The sequence below is a fragment of the Barbus barbus genome (assembly GCF_936440315.1).
Source record: "Barbus barbus genome assembly, chromosome: 50".
Lineage (NCBI taxonomy): Eukaryota > Metazoa > Chordata > Actinopteri > Cypriniformes > Cyprinidae > Barbus > Barbus barbus.
This window is the reverse complement of record NC_136728.1, coordinates 1,986,888-2,003,088: the sequence shown is the minus strand read 5'-3', so window position 1 is coordinate 2,003,088 and position 16,201 is coordinate 1,986,888. Positions and strand designations below refer to the sequence as shown.

The 16,201-nt window shown below is 38.5% G+C and overlaps 1 protein-coding gene across 5 annotated transcripts in view; it reads left to right on the top strand.

Moving 5' to 3' along the window:
• LOC306868009 (kinesin-like protein KIF15-A) overlaps positions 1-16,201 on the top strand; it is a 45,084-nt gene that overhangs the window by 9,860 nt on the left and 19,023 nt on the right. For 4 of the 5 annotated variants that reach the window (XM_079413980.1, XM_079413977.1, XM_079413979.1 and 1 more), the window contains 16 exons: positions 71-193; positions 288-420; positions 505-581; positions 3,005-3,202; positions 8,809-8,995; positions 9,274-9,415; positions 9,500-9,641; positions 9,724-9,906; positions 10,471-10,599; positions 10,675-10,780; positions 12,565-12,730; positions 14,005-14,155; positions 14,299-14,384; positions 15,210-15,288; positions 15,408-15,494; positions 15,744-15,848. In XM_079413980.1, the coding sequence (XP_079270106.1) occupies positions 71-193; positions 288-420; positions 505-581; positions 3,005-3,202; positions 8,809-8,995; positions 9,274-9,415; positions 9,500-9,641; positions 9,724-9,906; positions 10,471-10,599; positions 10,675-10,780; positions 12,565-12,730; positions 14,005-14,155; positions 14,299-14,384; positions 15,210-15,288; positions 15,408-15,494; positions 15,744-15,848 (2,094 nt within the window). Of the gene's footprint in view, positions 1-70; positions 194-287; positions 421-489; positions 582-3,004; positions 3,203-8,808; positions 8,996-9,273; positions 9,416-9,499; positions 9,642-9,723; positions 9,907-10,470; positions 10,600-10,674; positions 10,781-12,564; positions 12,731-14,004; positions 14,156-14,298; positions 14,385-15,209; positions 15,289-15,407; positions 15,495-15,743; positions 15,849-16,201 lie in introns of all 5 variants that reach the window. The other variant, XM_079413976.1, reaches the window with a different exon arrangement.

Here is a 16,201-nt window from a genome sequence, read left to right as displayed (position 1 = left end):
ACTCTTTACGAATGTGTCTGTAAAAATGCATGTTTATTAAATCGTGTCTAATTGCTGTTCATGTGTTCAGGACTCTCTGGGCGGAAATGCTAAGACGTACATCATCGCTAACGTTCATCCTGGTTCCAAGTGCTTCGGAGAGACGCTCTCCACTCTGCAGTTTGCTCAGAGAGCCAAACTCATCAAAAATAAGGTTGAACAACAGAATCATTCAGCCAAACAATCACTATGTTCTCAATATTCTTGAAGAATTGGTGCAGTGAGGAGGCTAATCTGTCTGTCTGTAGGCTATGGTAAATGAGGACACTCAGGGTAATGTCAGACAACTGCAAGCGGAAGTGAGAAAACTGAAGGAGCAGCTCGCAAATGCTCTTTCACAAGCAGGGGTCATAGAGGTCACACCATCAGAGCAGCAAACAGGTACACACACACACTTTACAATGCATCTGTCTGGACCTAATACTCATTTGTTTCTTATTGTTTAAACAGATTTTTGTGTTGCAGCACACTCTGACGTCTCCTACAAGACTCAGTTCATTCAGGCCATGAGCTTCTGGAAGAAGGCACAGGAGGAGAAGAAGGTGCCTTTTATGTGCATATCAACAAAACGTTGTGCTTTTATAAAACAAAAACAAACATGATGCGCTTTCTGCCGTCTTGTACAGGAGCGCGTCACAAAAATGAACCGAAGCTGAGCGAATACATGCCTCACAGACATGATACATATATCTATAGAAAGCTTTAAATTATCACTTAACGAAAAAAAAATTGAAAACAAACTTTTATTATGATCTTAATCATAATCAAATATGCATTTCTCTCTAAAGGCGCTTCTAATGAGGAGACGGTGAGTCAGGATCAACAACTTCATCCTTGCGACACGGACTCAGAAAACCTAGTATATTAGTAAATGATTCAAATATCTCCTTACTATTTCCCGCAGACACATTCATGGTTATGTTTGCTGGGGCTTTGCGGCAAGCTTTAGCCTATTGCGTGCATTTGAACGCAGAAATCTTCATCTGCGCTGAAGTCACTTGAGCGCCTGCTGCTGCTGCGGGACACTAAACATCGTCGAGCGCTCTGTCGCGGCAGCATGGTCTTGTGTTGTTTCCATCAACGCAGCAATTTTTTTCATCACTAATTGATGGAAGACTTAATATAAAAATAAGGAGAAACTTAAAACAGGCCCGAGACCCGTCCCGTGTCTGAACTACGATGTGAAATTTGGCCCGAAGCCTGGCCCTACAGGTGTAAAAACAAAAAAGTTGGGGCCCATTGGGCCCAGGCCGAAATGCAGGGCTCTACAGAAAAGATACTTAAATTTAATTAAAACCACCAGTAGGTGGCGGTATGTCACTGATTATATCACTGAATTATTCATTTAATTGATTCGTTCGAACAGCTGATTCATTCAGGAATGAAGTAGGCAACATGACTGTCTTTATGAATGGGCAATTGAATCATTGACTCACTAGATTCCTTTAAAAACGCAGTTCATTCATAAACAAAACTTACTATAGTGAGATGAGAGGGTATGCATTGCTTAGCGTTTACCCCAGGTTTATGACTTGGGGGGGGGGGGGGGTCGTTTTTTCTGGCATAAAACATTAATTTATCTTTTTAATTCATGAAAATTAAACTTTTTTTTAAAATAATGGGGATTTAATATTACAATTAAAACATTCAATCAAATTTTATGATTATTCCTTAAAAATAAGGTTTTAATAATTTTAGCAGGCTATTACGTAGGCCTACATTCTACTGAACAATAGGAATATATTTCTGCCGCGATGTCTACAATTGAAACCCAAACTTTTATTTTGACGGGTTGCCGTGAATACCTTTACATTTCTGTGTGTATATGATATGAGGATAGTTTACACAAATGATACGGTAAATGATCATGAAGTGACTCTCGGAGCAGTTCTGGAGATGTTGTTCATGTCCTCATTTAGTGAAGCGGCAGATGTTAATATCACCGCAAGATTCACGTGCTTCTGTTCGAGTAGCAAACAAAACCGTGCGTCTGCGCCATACATTAATACCGAGACAGGCAGAAGTCATATTTAAATAGTCATTTTGTGGCTTAATATTTACAAATACTAGTGGGAGTGGGCTCACTTGTGTGTGTGTTTGTGTGTGTGTATGTATGTGTGTGCGTGCGTGTGTGTGCGCGCGTGTGTGTTTGTGTGTGTGTGTGTGTGTGTGTGTGCGCGCGTGTGTGTGTGTGTTTGTGTGTGTGTATGTGTGTGTGTGTGTGTGTGTGTGCGCGCACAGCAGGGTTCCGCCCCGATGCACACACAGAGATCGCGAATGTAACGTTAGAGACCGAAATAACATGTCGTTGTGTAAATAAGACAAATTACGTAAGGCTATTTAAGTTTGTTTAATAAAAGAACAAGGTATAGACCTGTTCTATTGGAAAGGTAACTTTAAATGACTTCTGTTGTGATCTGGTGCTATAGAGAAAATAAAATTAAATGAAATGAACTTGAACTTCAAGAGGGGTGCTGTTGGGAGGGCGGGCCGCCGGGAAACACTTACAATTGGAGAAAGCGTAATGGTAAACTTGGATCACATGTGCCTTAATAACCACATTACATTAAATGACTTAAATCACATTAAAGCCCTGACATCATTGAATTTCAGTCAGAGTTGTGGGACACTCAATCACTGTTTACAGATCCTATAGGAACGATTGAGAAGTGCCAGTGCGCGCTTTTGGCTCAAGGTTGCAGGCTTGCCTTCTAGTGGCTTTGATACTCTCCCTTTATTTTCTGCTCTTCTGTCAAATTTATCCCTTAGGGTCACATACAGAAATTTAATTGAGATCAGATAGTCTGTGTGCCCACCTTTTCGTCATCTAACCCCAAAATCGTAAGCCCATTATGAAGCAAAATAATAATAAAATCGTAATTATAATAGCATTGCATATTTGCGTATTCTCTCTGCTCTGCTCAGTCTAAAGCACAGTTGACTCCTGCTGCTGTCTTGCTTCCAGGCTCTTCAGGGGAAAGTGTCTCATCTGGAAGCTGCCTGGGCTCAGAAGGAGAAATTCATCCAGTCCAGCCGCATGATCCTGAAGTTCAGAGATGATCATATCGCTCAGCTGAAGAGAGAACTCCAGACAAGCCAGAGATCAGACCCTGATCAGCAGAACCAGCAGCTGCAGGAAGAGATACGTCTGCTTCGAGAGCAGGTACACACACCTAAACTAATTCAGACAGTGGCTTATTTGAGACATGTTTGTGTGTACTGGCTGAAAGCGCTTTGTAAACTTTACATATTTTACAGAATCAGTACCTCTAAACAAAACATGTCAACCAATTCATGTAGAAAATGCAATATACATACTACAGAATTAAAATAATGGTGGTGTTTGAGAGTGAAGTTTGGGAAAACAATTAAATAAGAGGTCTCTGCTGAATTAGCAGCTCCCATTTTTCAAAAGATACATTTAGTAGAGAATCTTTTATTGTTTTTAACCTCCAGTAAATGTTGTCTCGGCTACGTTCACACTGCCAGTCTTAGTGCTAAATTCAGATTTTTGCTCGGGTCCCTTGAAAAAGTAAAGTAAGGGATTACTCTTATTTTTTCTGTAATTTAATTAGTTACATCTTACGTAATTGAACGTAATACTGTATAGACAGTAGAATATTTATACATACACGGGGCCTAAAATGAACACTCGCCAAGCGCCAAATGCGAGTGAAAATCAACGTTGGCAAGAAGATGTAACGTGTCAGTCGCCAGTTGGCGAGTAAAACTTTCAAGATTTTTATTTGTCTCACACACAATTATGATGAGACAAGAGCGAATCAAATAATAGATGCAAACGGACCGATAAGATCAGAGCAGTGTGTGGCCAGCTCCCTAGACACAGTTCTAGTAACTTCTACCCGAGAAGTTATTGCTGCTTCATTTCGGAAGATTAACTTTTCCCTTCTTTATTCTTCATAACTCAAGAATGAGGCGACGCATACCTGGGGTTTCGCCGCCTTCATCCTAAACGGTGCATTGAAGCAGGCTACGGTCGGCTGTACAATGGTCTGTTCACATGCACCGAGCAGCTTCAGACCAGTAGCGCCTCAACGGACAAAAACACACAATTATGTCAAAATATGTGGTTTTGGTCAGTTATCTCGTAAACGTAGTCTTAAATTAGTTAAGTCTTAAATGGCGGTAAAGAGTTTGGAGAAAATAGGATGTGTGTCAGATCTGCGTCATGCGCATCAGGTTTTAAAGAGAGAGCGCTTATTTTGAAACCTGCTACAGTCTGTCATTGATGTCAATCAAGCAACTAAAGAGAGAGAAATCACTCGACTGCTCTAGTCGCTGACAACTTATGCAATAAAATCACTTAATATTTCAGCCTATTAGATGTTAAAAATAATAGCTTTCATACTGTAATGTTGAATGGCTATAATTAATAGGTCAAATTGAGGGAAAATGCATTTAATAGAAACACCAGTAGCAGTATTTGTATCAATACTTCATTAATAATATGCTACTCGGATGCCATTTAAAAACATATTTAAAATATACTATCTTTGTTGTTTCTGTTAATTTGGAGGTTCAATGTGAAATTATGACACTATAAATATGTGATTAATCTTTATTAATTACAAAATGTTTATTTATTTTTTTAATCATCGATTGACAAAGCACTAAATGTTAACCTTTTATAGATTTTAGGTTTCAATTTAATTTAAACACGCAACTAATGTACTTTTGTGAGTAAGTGCAGTGTTTTTCGAGTGTAACTACTGAGTTACAGTCAGGTCCATAAATATTGGGACATCGATACAATTCTAACATTTGTGTTAGTCTGCAGTTAAAGCACATCTTGTTCGTTTCATTTGAAATCCATTGTGGTGGTGTATAGAGCCAAAAATGTTAGAATTGTGTCGATGTCCCAATATTTATGGACCTGGCTGTAACACTGAGGTGAATGCATGTCACGCTGTACACTATATTAATATGGCGGCGCCAGAACTGTATTTGACATAATGTGTGCTGTAGCACGATACTATGATATTTCTTCAAAAGCAGATCGTGGAGACATCTTTATCGTCCACGATCAAAAATCGTCATATCGCACACCCCTAATCTAAACTTTTTTTTAAAGACAGTAAGTTAAGACATGCATTCATATGAACTCCTACCTCTAATTGAATCGCGATTTGTTTAGCATCTCAACCGTCACACATTTGAATCGATTTTCAACCGGCTCACGGTTAATCCCTACAAAAGAACGATATAAACAGGGTTTTCGCAACAAAATCCGTCCAATTGTTTCTCAAAACTAGCCCAATCATGTTCTGGGGGGTAAATATCTTGTTAGTGGGAAGTTGAAAGTTGAAAAACAACCCGTGGCAACAGTGGGGAAAAAAAAATAATAATTCTGTGGGGAAACTGTGGATTTGGCAACACTTGCGCTGCGTGCTTCTCAAGATCTCACAGCTGGAAGTTTGCAAGGTTTGTAAAATTAAATGTTCATTAGTTATTCAAAGATTTGTTTAAATGATATAAATGCATACTTGCTGAATGCTGTCGGCAAACGAGAAAGTATTATAATGTTCACTTTTCTGTTACTAATAATATAAAAGCAATCATTATAATACTTTGTGTATGCCTTTAATTCCTGTGTTTAACAGTTCTGATTATTAGACAGACTTCTATCTCTATTAGACAGAACTGTTAACGACGACAGCGAACAATGAAGAGGGAGAATATGAGCACCGTGTGAGCTCTCAGCGCCGTCAAAATAAAAGTCCCTCCTCGAACGCATCGGCCGATGCCGATATTTGAAAGATGGCAAATATTGTCCGACCACTAGTCGCACTGCAAAACATCTGACTTGTGTCGGATTTAGTAGCACATATGGAAGTAGCACAAATCCGAATTGAAAAGATCAGATTCTGTGTGGTTTGTGCTGTTCACACTGTCATGACACAAACAGATCTGAGTCACATGTGAGCTGATTTGAGCCACATTTGCCTGCAGTGTGAACGTAGTGCTTAAGCCTCTGAGACTTGCTACTAGAATCGTCCCATTTCTTGCTTGAAAAAGATTCCAGATCACTGATTATTTTTGGCTTTTTTCAGTTGTTTAAAATGAGATTTAATCTGGAGACTGAAAGAGGAGATGCTTGTCTGCAGTGTTCACTGAAATGCTTTTTCTTCCTCAAGTCATCTTACAAGTCTGGGCTTATATTGAGGGATTTCTCAGTTGCACAGATCAAACATTTTATTTCTCCTGATGATAGTTTTTTTTTCTTCAACACATTTTTAAATGAATCCGGCTGTTAGCTGTGTCTCTAGGAACTTTTTTGTTTTCTTATAGCCGTAGACTTTCTAATGTAACAGAACACTTTCTTTGTGTAGCCTATGTGTGTAACAGCTAATTCTAATTACATTTTCTTTTAGCGTTTTCAAAGGTGTAACACTGTTTTAATGTGTTTTAACTGTGAGCCCTAACATGCAACATTTTGAATAAGGGTTGAATAACTATGGCATAGCTGTATTACAAAATAATTAAATAAAATCAACTAAAAGCTACATTATCACTTTTAATGACACTAAAATGTTAATGCATTTTTTTTTTTTTTATTATGATTCTTCAGAAAAACTAACACTTATAAATTATTACAGTCTTTAGGACAGAAATGCTATAGTCGCTGTAATCAAATGAATATATGGACATCAAACCGTGTTAACTCAGAGTGAGGGTTTGAGCTTTTATTTTGGGACCGCGATGTATTCTCCTGTGTTTGTGTAGATTTATAAATAATTTGCCTTACAAATCTGATGAAATGGCGCGCATTGCGTTCCCAGATGAACGTTATAATAAACACAAACTCACAACAACATGCAGAGATGGAGTTTGAGACGCTCCACATGTAAATGATAACAGTTTCTGTGGAGCTACTGTGAACGGAGCCGTTGTGAGACGCACATACTTAACTACACGCATGATAATAATTAAAGCGCATATACCGTATTAGAACTGAATAGCATATAATTATTTATTTAAATCATAGCGTTTGTGAATTCACAATTCTGCTTAATTATGATTTTTAAATGGGTTTAATATATCATGCAGCCTTGGAAAATAGTTTAATAATGCGTTTTATGGATTCGCGTCCATAAAATGCGCCACTTCCGGTATTTTGCCGGTTAGTCGATGCGAGCAAAATTAAGTCGACGATTTTTACAAGTCGACTAAAATCGACGAATCGCGACAGCCCTTATACAGGTGCTGGTCATAAAATTAGAATATCATGAAAAAGTTGATTTATTTCAGTAATACCATTCAAAAAGTGAAACTTGTATATTAGATTAATTCATTACACACAGACTGATATATTTCAAATGTTTATTTCCTTTAATTTTGATGATTATAACTGACAACTAATGAAAGTCCCAAATTCAGTATCTCAGAAAATTAGAATATCAATTAAGACCAATGCAAAAAAAAAAAGTATGAGCATGTACAGCACTCAATATTTAGCTGGGGCTCCTTTGGCCTGGATTACTGCAGCAATGCGGCGTGGCATGGAGTCGATCAGTCTGTGGCACTGCTCAGGTGTTATGAGAGCCCAGGTTGCTCTGATAGTGGCCTTCAGCTCTTCTGAATTGTTGAGTCTGGCGTATTGCATCTTCCTCTTCACAATACCCCATAGGTTTTCTATGGGGTTAAGGTCAGGCGAGTTTGCTGGCCAATCAAGAACAGGGATACCATGGTCCTTAAACCAGGTACTGGTAGCTTTGGCAGTGTGTGCAGGTACCAAGTCCTGTTGGAAAATTAAATCTGCATCTCCATAAAGTTGGGCAGCAGCAGGAAGCATGAAGTGCTCTAAAACTTCCTGGTAGACGGCTGCGTTGACCTTGGACCTCAGAAAACACAATGGACCAACACCAGCAGATGACATGGCACCCCAAACCATCAATGACTGTGGAAACTTTACACTGGACCTCAAGCAACGTGGATTATGTGCCTCTCCTCTCTTCCTCCAGACTCTGGGACCTTGATTTCCAAAGGAAATGCAAAATTTACTTTAATCAGAGAACATAACTTTGGACCACTCAGCAGCAGTCCAGTCAAGACGCTTCTGACGCTGTCTCTTGTTCAAGAGTGGCTTGACACAAGGAAGACAGCTGAAACCCATGTCTTGCATACGTCTGTGCGTGGTGGTTCTTGAAGCACTGACTCCAGCTGCAGTCCACTCTTTGTGAATCTCCCCCACATTTTTGAATTGGTTTTGTTTCACAATCCTCTCCAGGGTGCGGTTATCCCTATTGCTTGTACACTTTTTTTCTACCACATCTTGTCCTTCCCTTCGCCTCTCTATTAATATGCTTGGACACAGAGCTCTGTGAACAGCCAGCCTCTTTAGCAATGACCTTTTGTGTCTTGCCCTCCTTGTGCAAGGTGTCAATGGTTGTCTTTTGGACAACTATCAAGTCAGCAGTCTTCCCCATGATTGTGTAGCCTACAGAACTAGACTGAGAGACCATTTAAAGGTTTTTGCAGGTGTTTTGAGTTAATTAGCTGATTAGAGTGTGGCACCAGGGGTCTTCAATATTGAACATTTTCACAATATTTTCACATTCTCACAATATAACACATTTTTCTGAAATATACACATACATGTGTGTGTATTTATATGTACATAATAAATATACACAGCACACACGCATATATTATGTAAACAAACTTTTATTTTGGATGCGATTAATCGTTTGACAGCACTAGATTTATTTGTATAAATAAAGGTGACTTGACTACTTTTGTTTTTCTCAGGTGGAGCACCACCCGCGGATGATGCGGTATGCAGCGGAGAACTGCGCCCTGCGGGAGGAGGTTCAAGCCCTGCGTGCTCTGGATTCTGTCCGCTCTGCGGTCGAGACCAAGGTTCAGTCGTTAACCGCGCTGGAGAAAACCTTCCTGCAGCTGCTGGAGGCTCAGACAACAGAGGAGAGCACAGGAGGTGACGGTTTTAACAGTTAAAACTTAGTTTGAATTGGACACTTATAACTTTGTTTTTATTTGCAAACTAGGGAAGACCACTGTTGCATGAATTGATGCTATGAGTGTCATCTGCATGTGAATGTGTTCACTGCAAAAAAAGTGCAATAATTGCAGTTACATATCTGAATCCATTACATACCTCTACAAGAAGTCAACGCAGAAGTTGCAATGCTGTGTTTGACTTTATCATTAAATTTGAAGCACAAGCAGATCACCTAAATTACTCTTTATTAATAGCTCCACCCATCTACTCCACCCCTGTCACCATGGAGACACTGTCCTCAGTTTCTGTGGAGCGGATGAAGGTTCAGTTGCTGCAGAAACAGTCCGAGCTCACAGCCACAATTCAAGCCTTCGAGGAATTCAAGGAGGTCAACAAGTACGTTCATGTCACATCCATGTAACAATGCTTGTCAAATTGAGAGTCTTTGTCGGCAGCGTTGTGAACGTTATGCTCCCTTAGAAAACAGCTGGCTGAGCTGGAATCTGAGAAGCGCTACTTCGAGAAGTCCAACAAACATCTGGAGAAGATCCTAGAGGCCACTAAAGCCCACAGCAAACATGAAGTGTCTCAACTCAACAAGATTCATGCCGAGACCATAAAGGTAGCGAGCTCAGACTTTACTTTGGTCAGTTTTAAATGATTTAGAGAGGAAACCTCTTATTATGGCTGCTGCTGCTCCTCAGATTTTGACTACGCCCACAAAAGGGTATAACCTGCGCAATCGACTGGTGCCGCTGTCTAGCCCAGACCAGCTGAATGGGCAGGACGAGAATATCGACGTCGATGACATCCAGAACGAACAGCCGCCTCCCGAGATGAACGAACTCGCCTGTGAAGCGCTCACTGAAGAGCTCCAACAAATGCAGGTGCTCAGAAAGAACCGTTTCTTCTGTTTTAAGAGCTGATTTGCAAAGTTTCAAAACAGCATATCTAAGTAGTTCATGAAAGGATTATTTTTCTTTTATGCAAATAATATAACAAATCCCTCATTCTGGACTACTGTCCAGAATTTGTGCATGCTATTCTTTAGAAAAAGAAAGGAAAAAAATGGGTAACACTTTATTTTAAGGACCAATTTTCAGTATTTACTAGCATGCATATTACTAACTAATTACTAGCAAACTAGTTAGTGAGAACTGGGGCCTGTTTCATAAAACAAGTTTACCAAATGAGCCAGGTTTGTTTCAGTTAGTCTTATTGTCACAATAAGTCAGACTAACTTAAATAAGCCTGGCTTGTTTGGTAAACTTGTTTTATGAAACAGGCCCCTGGGCGCCAAACTAAAGTGTAACCAAAAAATGTTTATAACATTTTGATCATTTGAATGCATCTCTGAAATTAGTATTTTCTGATGTGTAATTTCCCATTGCATTTTACTGTATATTTTGTTGTGGGTAATGTGTTTGAACTTTTTTTGTTTTGGGTTTTAGGAACAGGCTCTTCGTGTTCAGGGCCAGTTGGACGAGGAGGAAGCCAAGAACAGGAAGCTGCTTCAGCAGATCAGCAAGCTGGAAGAGCAGCTTACCATAGCCACGGAGAAGTGCAGTCGCACAGAGGAGGTGTGTTTGCTGTCGTGTTTGGTGTTTCTGGTGCTCTGCTCCATGCATTGGTTTGATGTTGCTCTCTGACTGTAGATGTTTGGTGCCGAGCGACACTCGCTGCTGGAAGAACAGCAGCGTCTGCAGGAGAGACTCGGGACGCTGGAACAGCAGCTGGAAGATGAACACCGAGAGATGCACAGTGAGTCTTCAGCACTTCAGATTAGGGCTGGGCAATATGGCCAAAAATTATTTTCATATCAGTCGATACTGATAATTAAACTTATGAGCTACTTTTAGCCTTAAGATGTTTTGTGAATACGGGCCCAGACTTTTAATTTTGGTTTTAAACTATTCTTTATGGTCAAAACATGACACAAACTACGTTTTTGAATTCTTTACACTTTTCCAGTTATTTTTCCTTAACAAAATAAATACCTTAATAGGAAAGATGTATTTATTGGTTTCTGCATGTTCTAATGAGTGATATTGTTTCAAATCAAGAAATGTTGCCTGAAAATAATAATAATAACAACATTGCAATTTTTGTCTGTTAGAAATGCACTTTTGATAGTTGTAGTAGTTAGGATGCAGATGTAAATGTGTTCATTATTAAAACCAGAAACATCTGTAAAAATTGTAGCAACATAATTTTTATATGATGAAATTTAATTATTCTATTTTTTTTAATTAACCATTGTTCTTCCATAGTAGCCAAATAAAACAGTAAAAATGTTATTGTAATTTTTTTGGGCAAATAACAAACTGAACCAACTAAATGGTATTCTCACATCTCACATCAAAAAAAGCATTCTTGCTGGCATTTATGTACCTTTTGACATGTAATTAGGTATCTGAAGAAAAAACACTAAAGCGCTTGACTATTTTTTCTGCCTTTCTTTCATAGATAACAGTAATATTTATATTATAGTATTAGAAATAGCCTACTACTGTTACTAAAGAGCTTATGCATATGGAGGACTAACCAATACAGAAAGCTAAACAAATGTATCCTGTTAGTTTGGAGCAGCAGTGGCACAAACTTAAATTATTTGTTAAAAACCTTGCATAAATTTAAGCACTGTATATAGTGAACATAGTTTAAATCTCTACATGGAAAAATTAAAAGAATAATACAGATGATAAAGACGAATAAAAACAAACTTAGTGTTAACCAACAGGTGAGAATGTTCTGCAAGAACACGTGCGTTCACACTGACATTAATATTCAGACACGCTGTTATCCCTTACAGTTCCTACTCATGAAATACGCGCATGTTGTCTTTTAAATCTCAATTTAACGTTGTAATGCGGACGGGGCTTTCCTGATAATTTCCTGCGACGCATAGAATTTAGGATGATAGTATGCACATGTGATGATAGAGTACCTTCCCTGCTGCAATGACGGCAAGAAGTTGGGTCCTCGTCAAACGATTAATTTGCCTAAAAAAATTAACGCATTTTTAGATGAATCGCATGTGTTAACGTTACCAGCCCTAGTTTTAACTAAAAATAAGCATTTCTCAGTTCAATTTCATTGCAGCAGTGTAAAATAGTATTGTCAAGCAGATAAACTGACCAACACTTTCATGAAAACCTGTCATTAAATGTTGTATGTTGCATTTTATTTGCTTTGTTTTATTTTGTGAAACCTTGCTACATATATGGAATAACTTTAGACAGTTATTTTAAAAACAACACCCTTTAGCTGTTATAAATTCACTAAACCACAGCTTCTTGGGGCTTATTGCTTTATTTTATCGAACATTTATTGAGCTCATGTTATCGTTTTATCAAGGAAAATTATATTGTGATTAATTATCGTTATCATTTTATCGCCCAGCCCGAGTTCAGATGTTAAACGTTCATGCTGGTACCAACTTTGATTAAATGATGATAAACTGAAGTGAGTGTGATCAGTGAGCGAGTCCTATGTTGATTTAGCAGCCGATCTGAGGGCTTCTGTTTGCTGTGACCTCTCTGCAGGGCTGCGGGTGGAGGTGCGAGACCTGCGTGTCGTCTTGCAGTCCTCTGATAAGGAGCTGGAGGCCGTGCGGACAGAACTGCAGCAGCAGAAAGCAGAGCATGAGAGAGAGACCACAGATCTGTCCAAGAGCCTGATCAGCACTCAGCTGCAGCTGGACACCGTCAAGTACAAACACACACTAGTGCTCTCATAGCAATACGTATCATTGAAATGGAGGAATTATGGAGTAAATTAACCAAAAAGTTAAACAAATCGCTTGCGACTGAATCGGATTAGACCATTAGCATCTCACTCAAAAATTACCAAAGAGTTCTGATAATTTTACTATTTAAAGCTTCTGTAGTTACATTGTGTACTAAGACTGACGGGAAACTAAAAGTTGTGATTTTCTAGGCTGATATGGCTAGGAACTATACTCTCATTCCGGCGTAATAATCAAGGAGCTTTGCTGCCGTACCGTGAGTGCAGCAGGCGCAGTGATATTACGCAGCGCCTGAAAGTAGTAAACTGATATAGCTGGGGACTACTTTAGCAAATCGCAAGTTTTCTTTTTCCGTCGGTCTTGGTACAAGATGTAACTACATAAGAGTCAAGTTTTAAATAGGATAATTATCGAAACTCTTTGGTCATTTTTGAGCGAGATGCGATTCAATGATCTATGCTAAATTAAGCTAAAAGTGTTACCGCCAGACCCAGAGATCGGCTGAATGGATTCAAAAACGGTAAAACTCAACTGTTTAACTCTAGGGGAGTTGTAAAATGAGCCTATTCTCAAAAACAATGGAGTGTTCCTTTTAAGGCATTTGATATAGTCAACATATTAGATATTAGATATATTATTATAGACAAGTCAAGTCTGCTTTATTGTCAATTCCTCCACATGTACGGCACAAACATACAGAGAATTGAAATTGCATTACTCTCAGACCCTTGGTGCATACAGTAAACATTAAACACTGACAGTAGATGTTCAAATACAGATAAATACAGTTTAAACACATGTACATACAACTATACAGATATACAAATGAGGACATTGTAGAAAAATAAAGAAAGAGATAGATAAAGTGGCATAAGGCACATGGCAGAGTGCAAACCAGTTAAATAAAACAAAACTGTGCAGATATATGTAGATATAGCCTACCGTTATCAGCATGTGTTGAGGTGGATTCATCTCTAGTCTCAGAGAGTTAATGCACCATTAATGCAGCGAGAGATGCCAAAAGCTTGGTTTCTTTTGTTTTTGTTTTTTACTACATTCTGTAGTAAATAATCAACTGTAATTTGAGACTCCTTCACTAGCATAACTCTCATGTAAATTTGCCTATTGTCTATTTTATATATTTCTACACGACCAACTCCATCTTTGATTGCAAAATGACAGATGCCGATTCTCATTACTTTGAATGCTGCTCAGTAAGTCCTGCATGTCGTCTCAGGTTGGAGTGGGAGCAGGTGCTGGAGAAGCAGCGTGTGCTTCAGGACACGTATGACACACTGCAGGCCGAGTTTCAGTTCGAGCTGGATCAGCACGCACAGCAGATGGAGCTCAAGAGCCGAGAGTGCTCAGAAATGCAAACCAAGATCAATGTCAGTATTTCTTCACTCTCTTACATAATGTGCCTGTTTATATACCAGTTTGGGTTGAATGGGTTTAAGTTAGATGCCCCATTTCATTGTTGTGTGGTTGAAGATCTAGCTGTTATCAAAGTATTGACTGTATGGTATTGTAGGAGTTGCTGCATACTCTTCAGGAAGAGAAAGAGCAGAACAACAGTGTGAGATCCCAGCTGACCGCGCATAGAGAGAGTGTGTCCAAGTGAGTGAGAGAGACATGCAAACACCTATCAGACGCGCTTTATAATATCTAATACCAACATCAAATACAGAGGAAATGTGTGGAAAAGGGACTTGATTTGACTCTGAAAAAGTATTTAGATTTGACCAAAAGTATTTAGACACTTGAAATGTTTAGTTTGTTTATTAAAACCAAATGCCAAAGTGAGTTGGGTTTATTTTAGCTATTTATTTTTGAACTTTAAATGGTTAAACAATAGATATGCTGTGAGATGTAAAGTATAAGTGTCGTCAGATGACTGACCTTTTAAAAATTGCTTGTAAATATCTAATTTTATATGCAAGGAATAATGCATGGATAGCTGTGCATTAAACGATTTTAATTGACCATGGTATACTGGATTTAATCTTTTTGTCATCTTGTTTTCTTTAAATTAGCACAGGTTTTGTATTTCTTTTGGAACTAATTGATCGCAGGCCTCATGCACCTGTTCTGTCCTTACGCACCTCAGTTTTTGAGTAAAAAAAGCAGCAGAATTTGTGGATAATGTTTGCTCAAACTGAGGTGCATAAGCTCAGATCAACGAGGTCTACAATCTGTCACTTCTAAAAAGAAATGCAAAACCTGTGCTACTTAAAATAACAAAAAAACAGGTTGATTTTTAAAAAAAAAGAAATTGAATCCAATATTTGGTAATAGCATAAGACATGTATAAACAATGTTTGTAGCTTGGTCATTTTTGAACGTTACACATAACAGTGGATAAAATACTGTAGCTGTATGCACTTTTGCTTTAGTAAAAGCGTATGCACCTATAGGCGTTGTGATGTTGAGTGTGTGTTTCAGGGAACTTGTGCAGTCTGTAGAAGAGAATGCCTCACTGAAGAAGCGCATTACAGAGCTGACAAACAGAAATCAACAACAGGTATGTGTCTGTACACAGTTTTAGTATTGTGGCTTGTAATTTGCAATGTTCTGGTGCTGTTTGGAATGACTTTCTATTAGTTTTCTTGGTTCTGATGTATCTGCTGTGTGTGTGTGCAGAGTGATGAGTTCAGTGCTCTACAGCAGAGTGTGTGTTCATCCAACATGACTGTCAACAGCCTCAAGCAGAAGATCGAACAGGACAAAGTGAGAGCACAATGCACTGATCACGAGCAGGAATCTTTCACTCACTGTAAAAAGGGCTGTTAGAGGTTGAATAAAGATGATAATAGTTAGGTTAGTTAGGACAAGATTAGTTAATTTATTCAGTATTGTTTGCTATTAAATGCTATAATCACAAATTAATATTATATTATTATATCTATTATATGTATATGTGTGTATGTATGTGCATGCTGTCACGGCTGGTGTTTCACTATGTGTGTGTTTGTGTAGGATGTGGTGCTGGAGTTGATGCAGGAGACCAGAGATCTTCGAAGCGAGGTTGCTGAAAGAGATCAGACTGTGTGTTTGCTGCAAGGAGAGATCACTGACATAAGTGTGAGTATCTCTATATGTGACACTGGAGCACTAAACCAGTCTTAAGTCACTGGAGTAGATTTGTAGCAATAGCCAAAAAATACACTGTATGGGTCAAAATTACAGATTTTTATTTTATGCAAAAATCATCAGGATATTAATTAAAGATCATGTTCCATGAAGATATTTTGTAGATTTCCTACTGTAAATGTCAACTTAATTTTTGGTTAGTAATATGCTTTGCGAAGAACTTCATTTGGACGACTTTAAAGGCAATTTTCTCTTCTTTTTTTTTTTTTGCACCCTCAGATTCCAGATTTTCTAATAGTGGTATCTCAGCCAAATATCGTCCTATCCTAACAAACCAGTTTCAA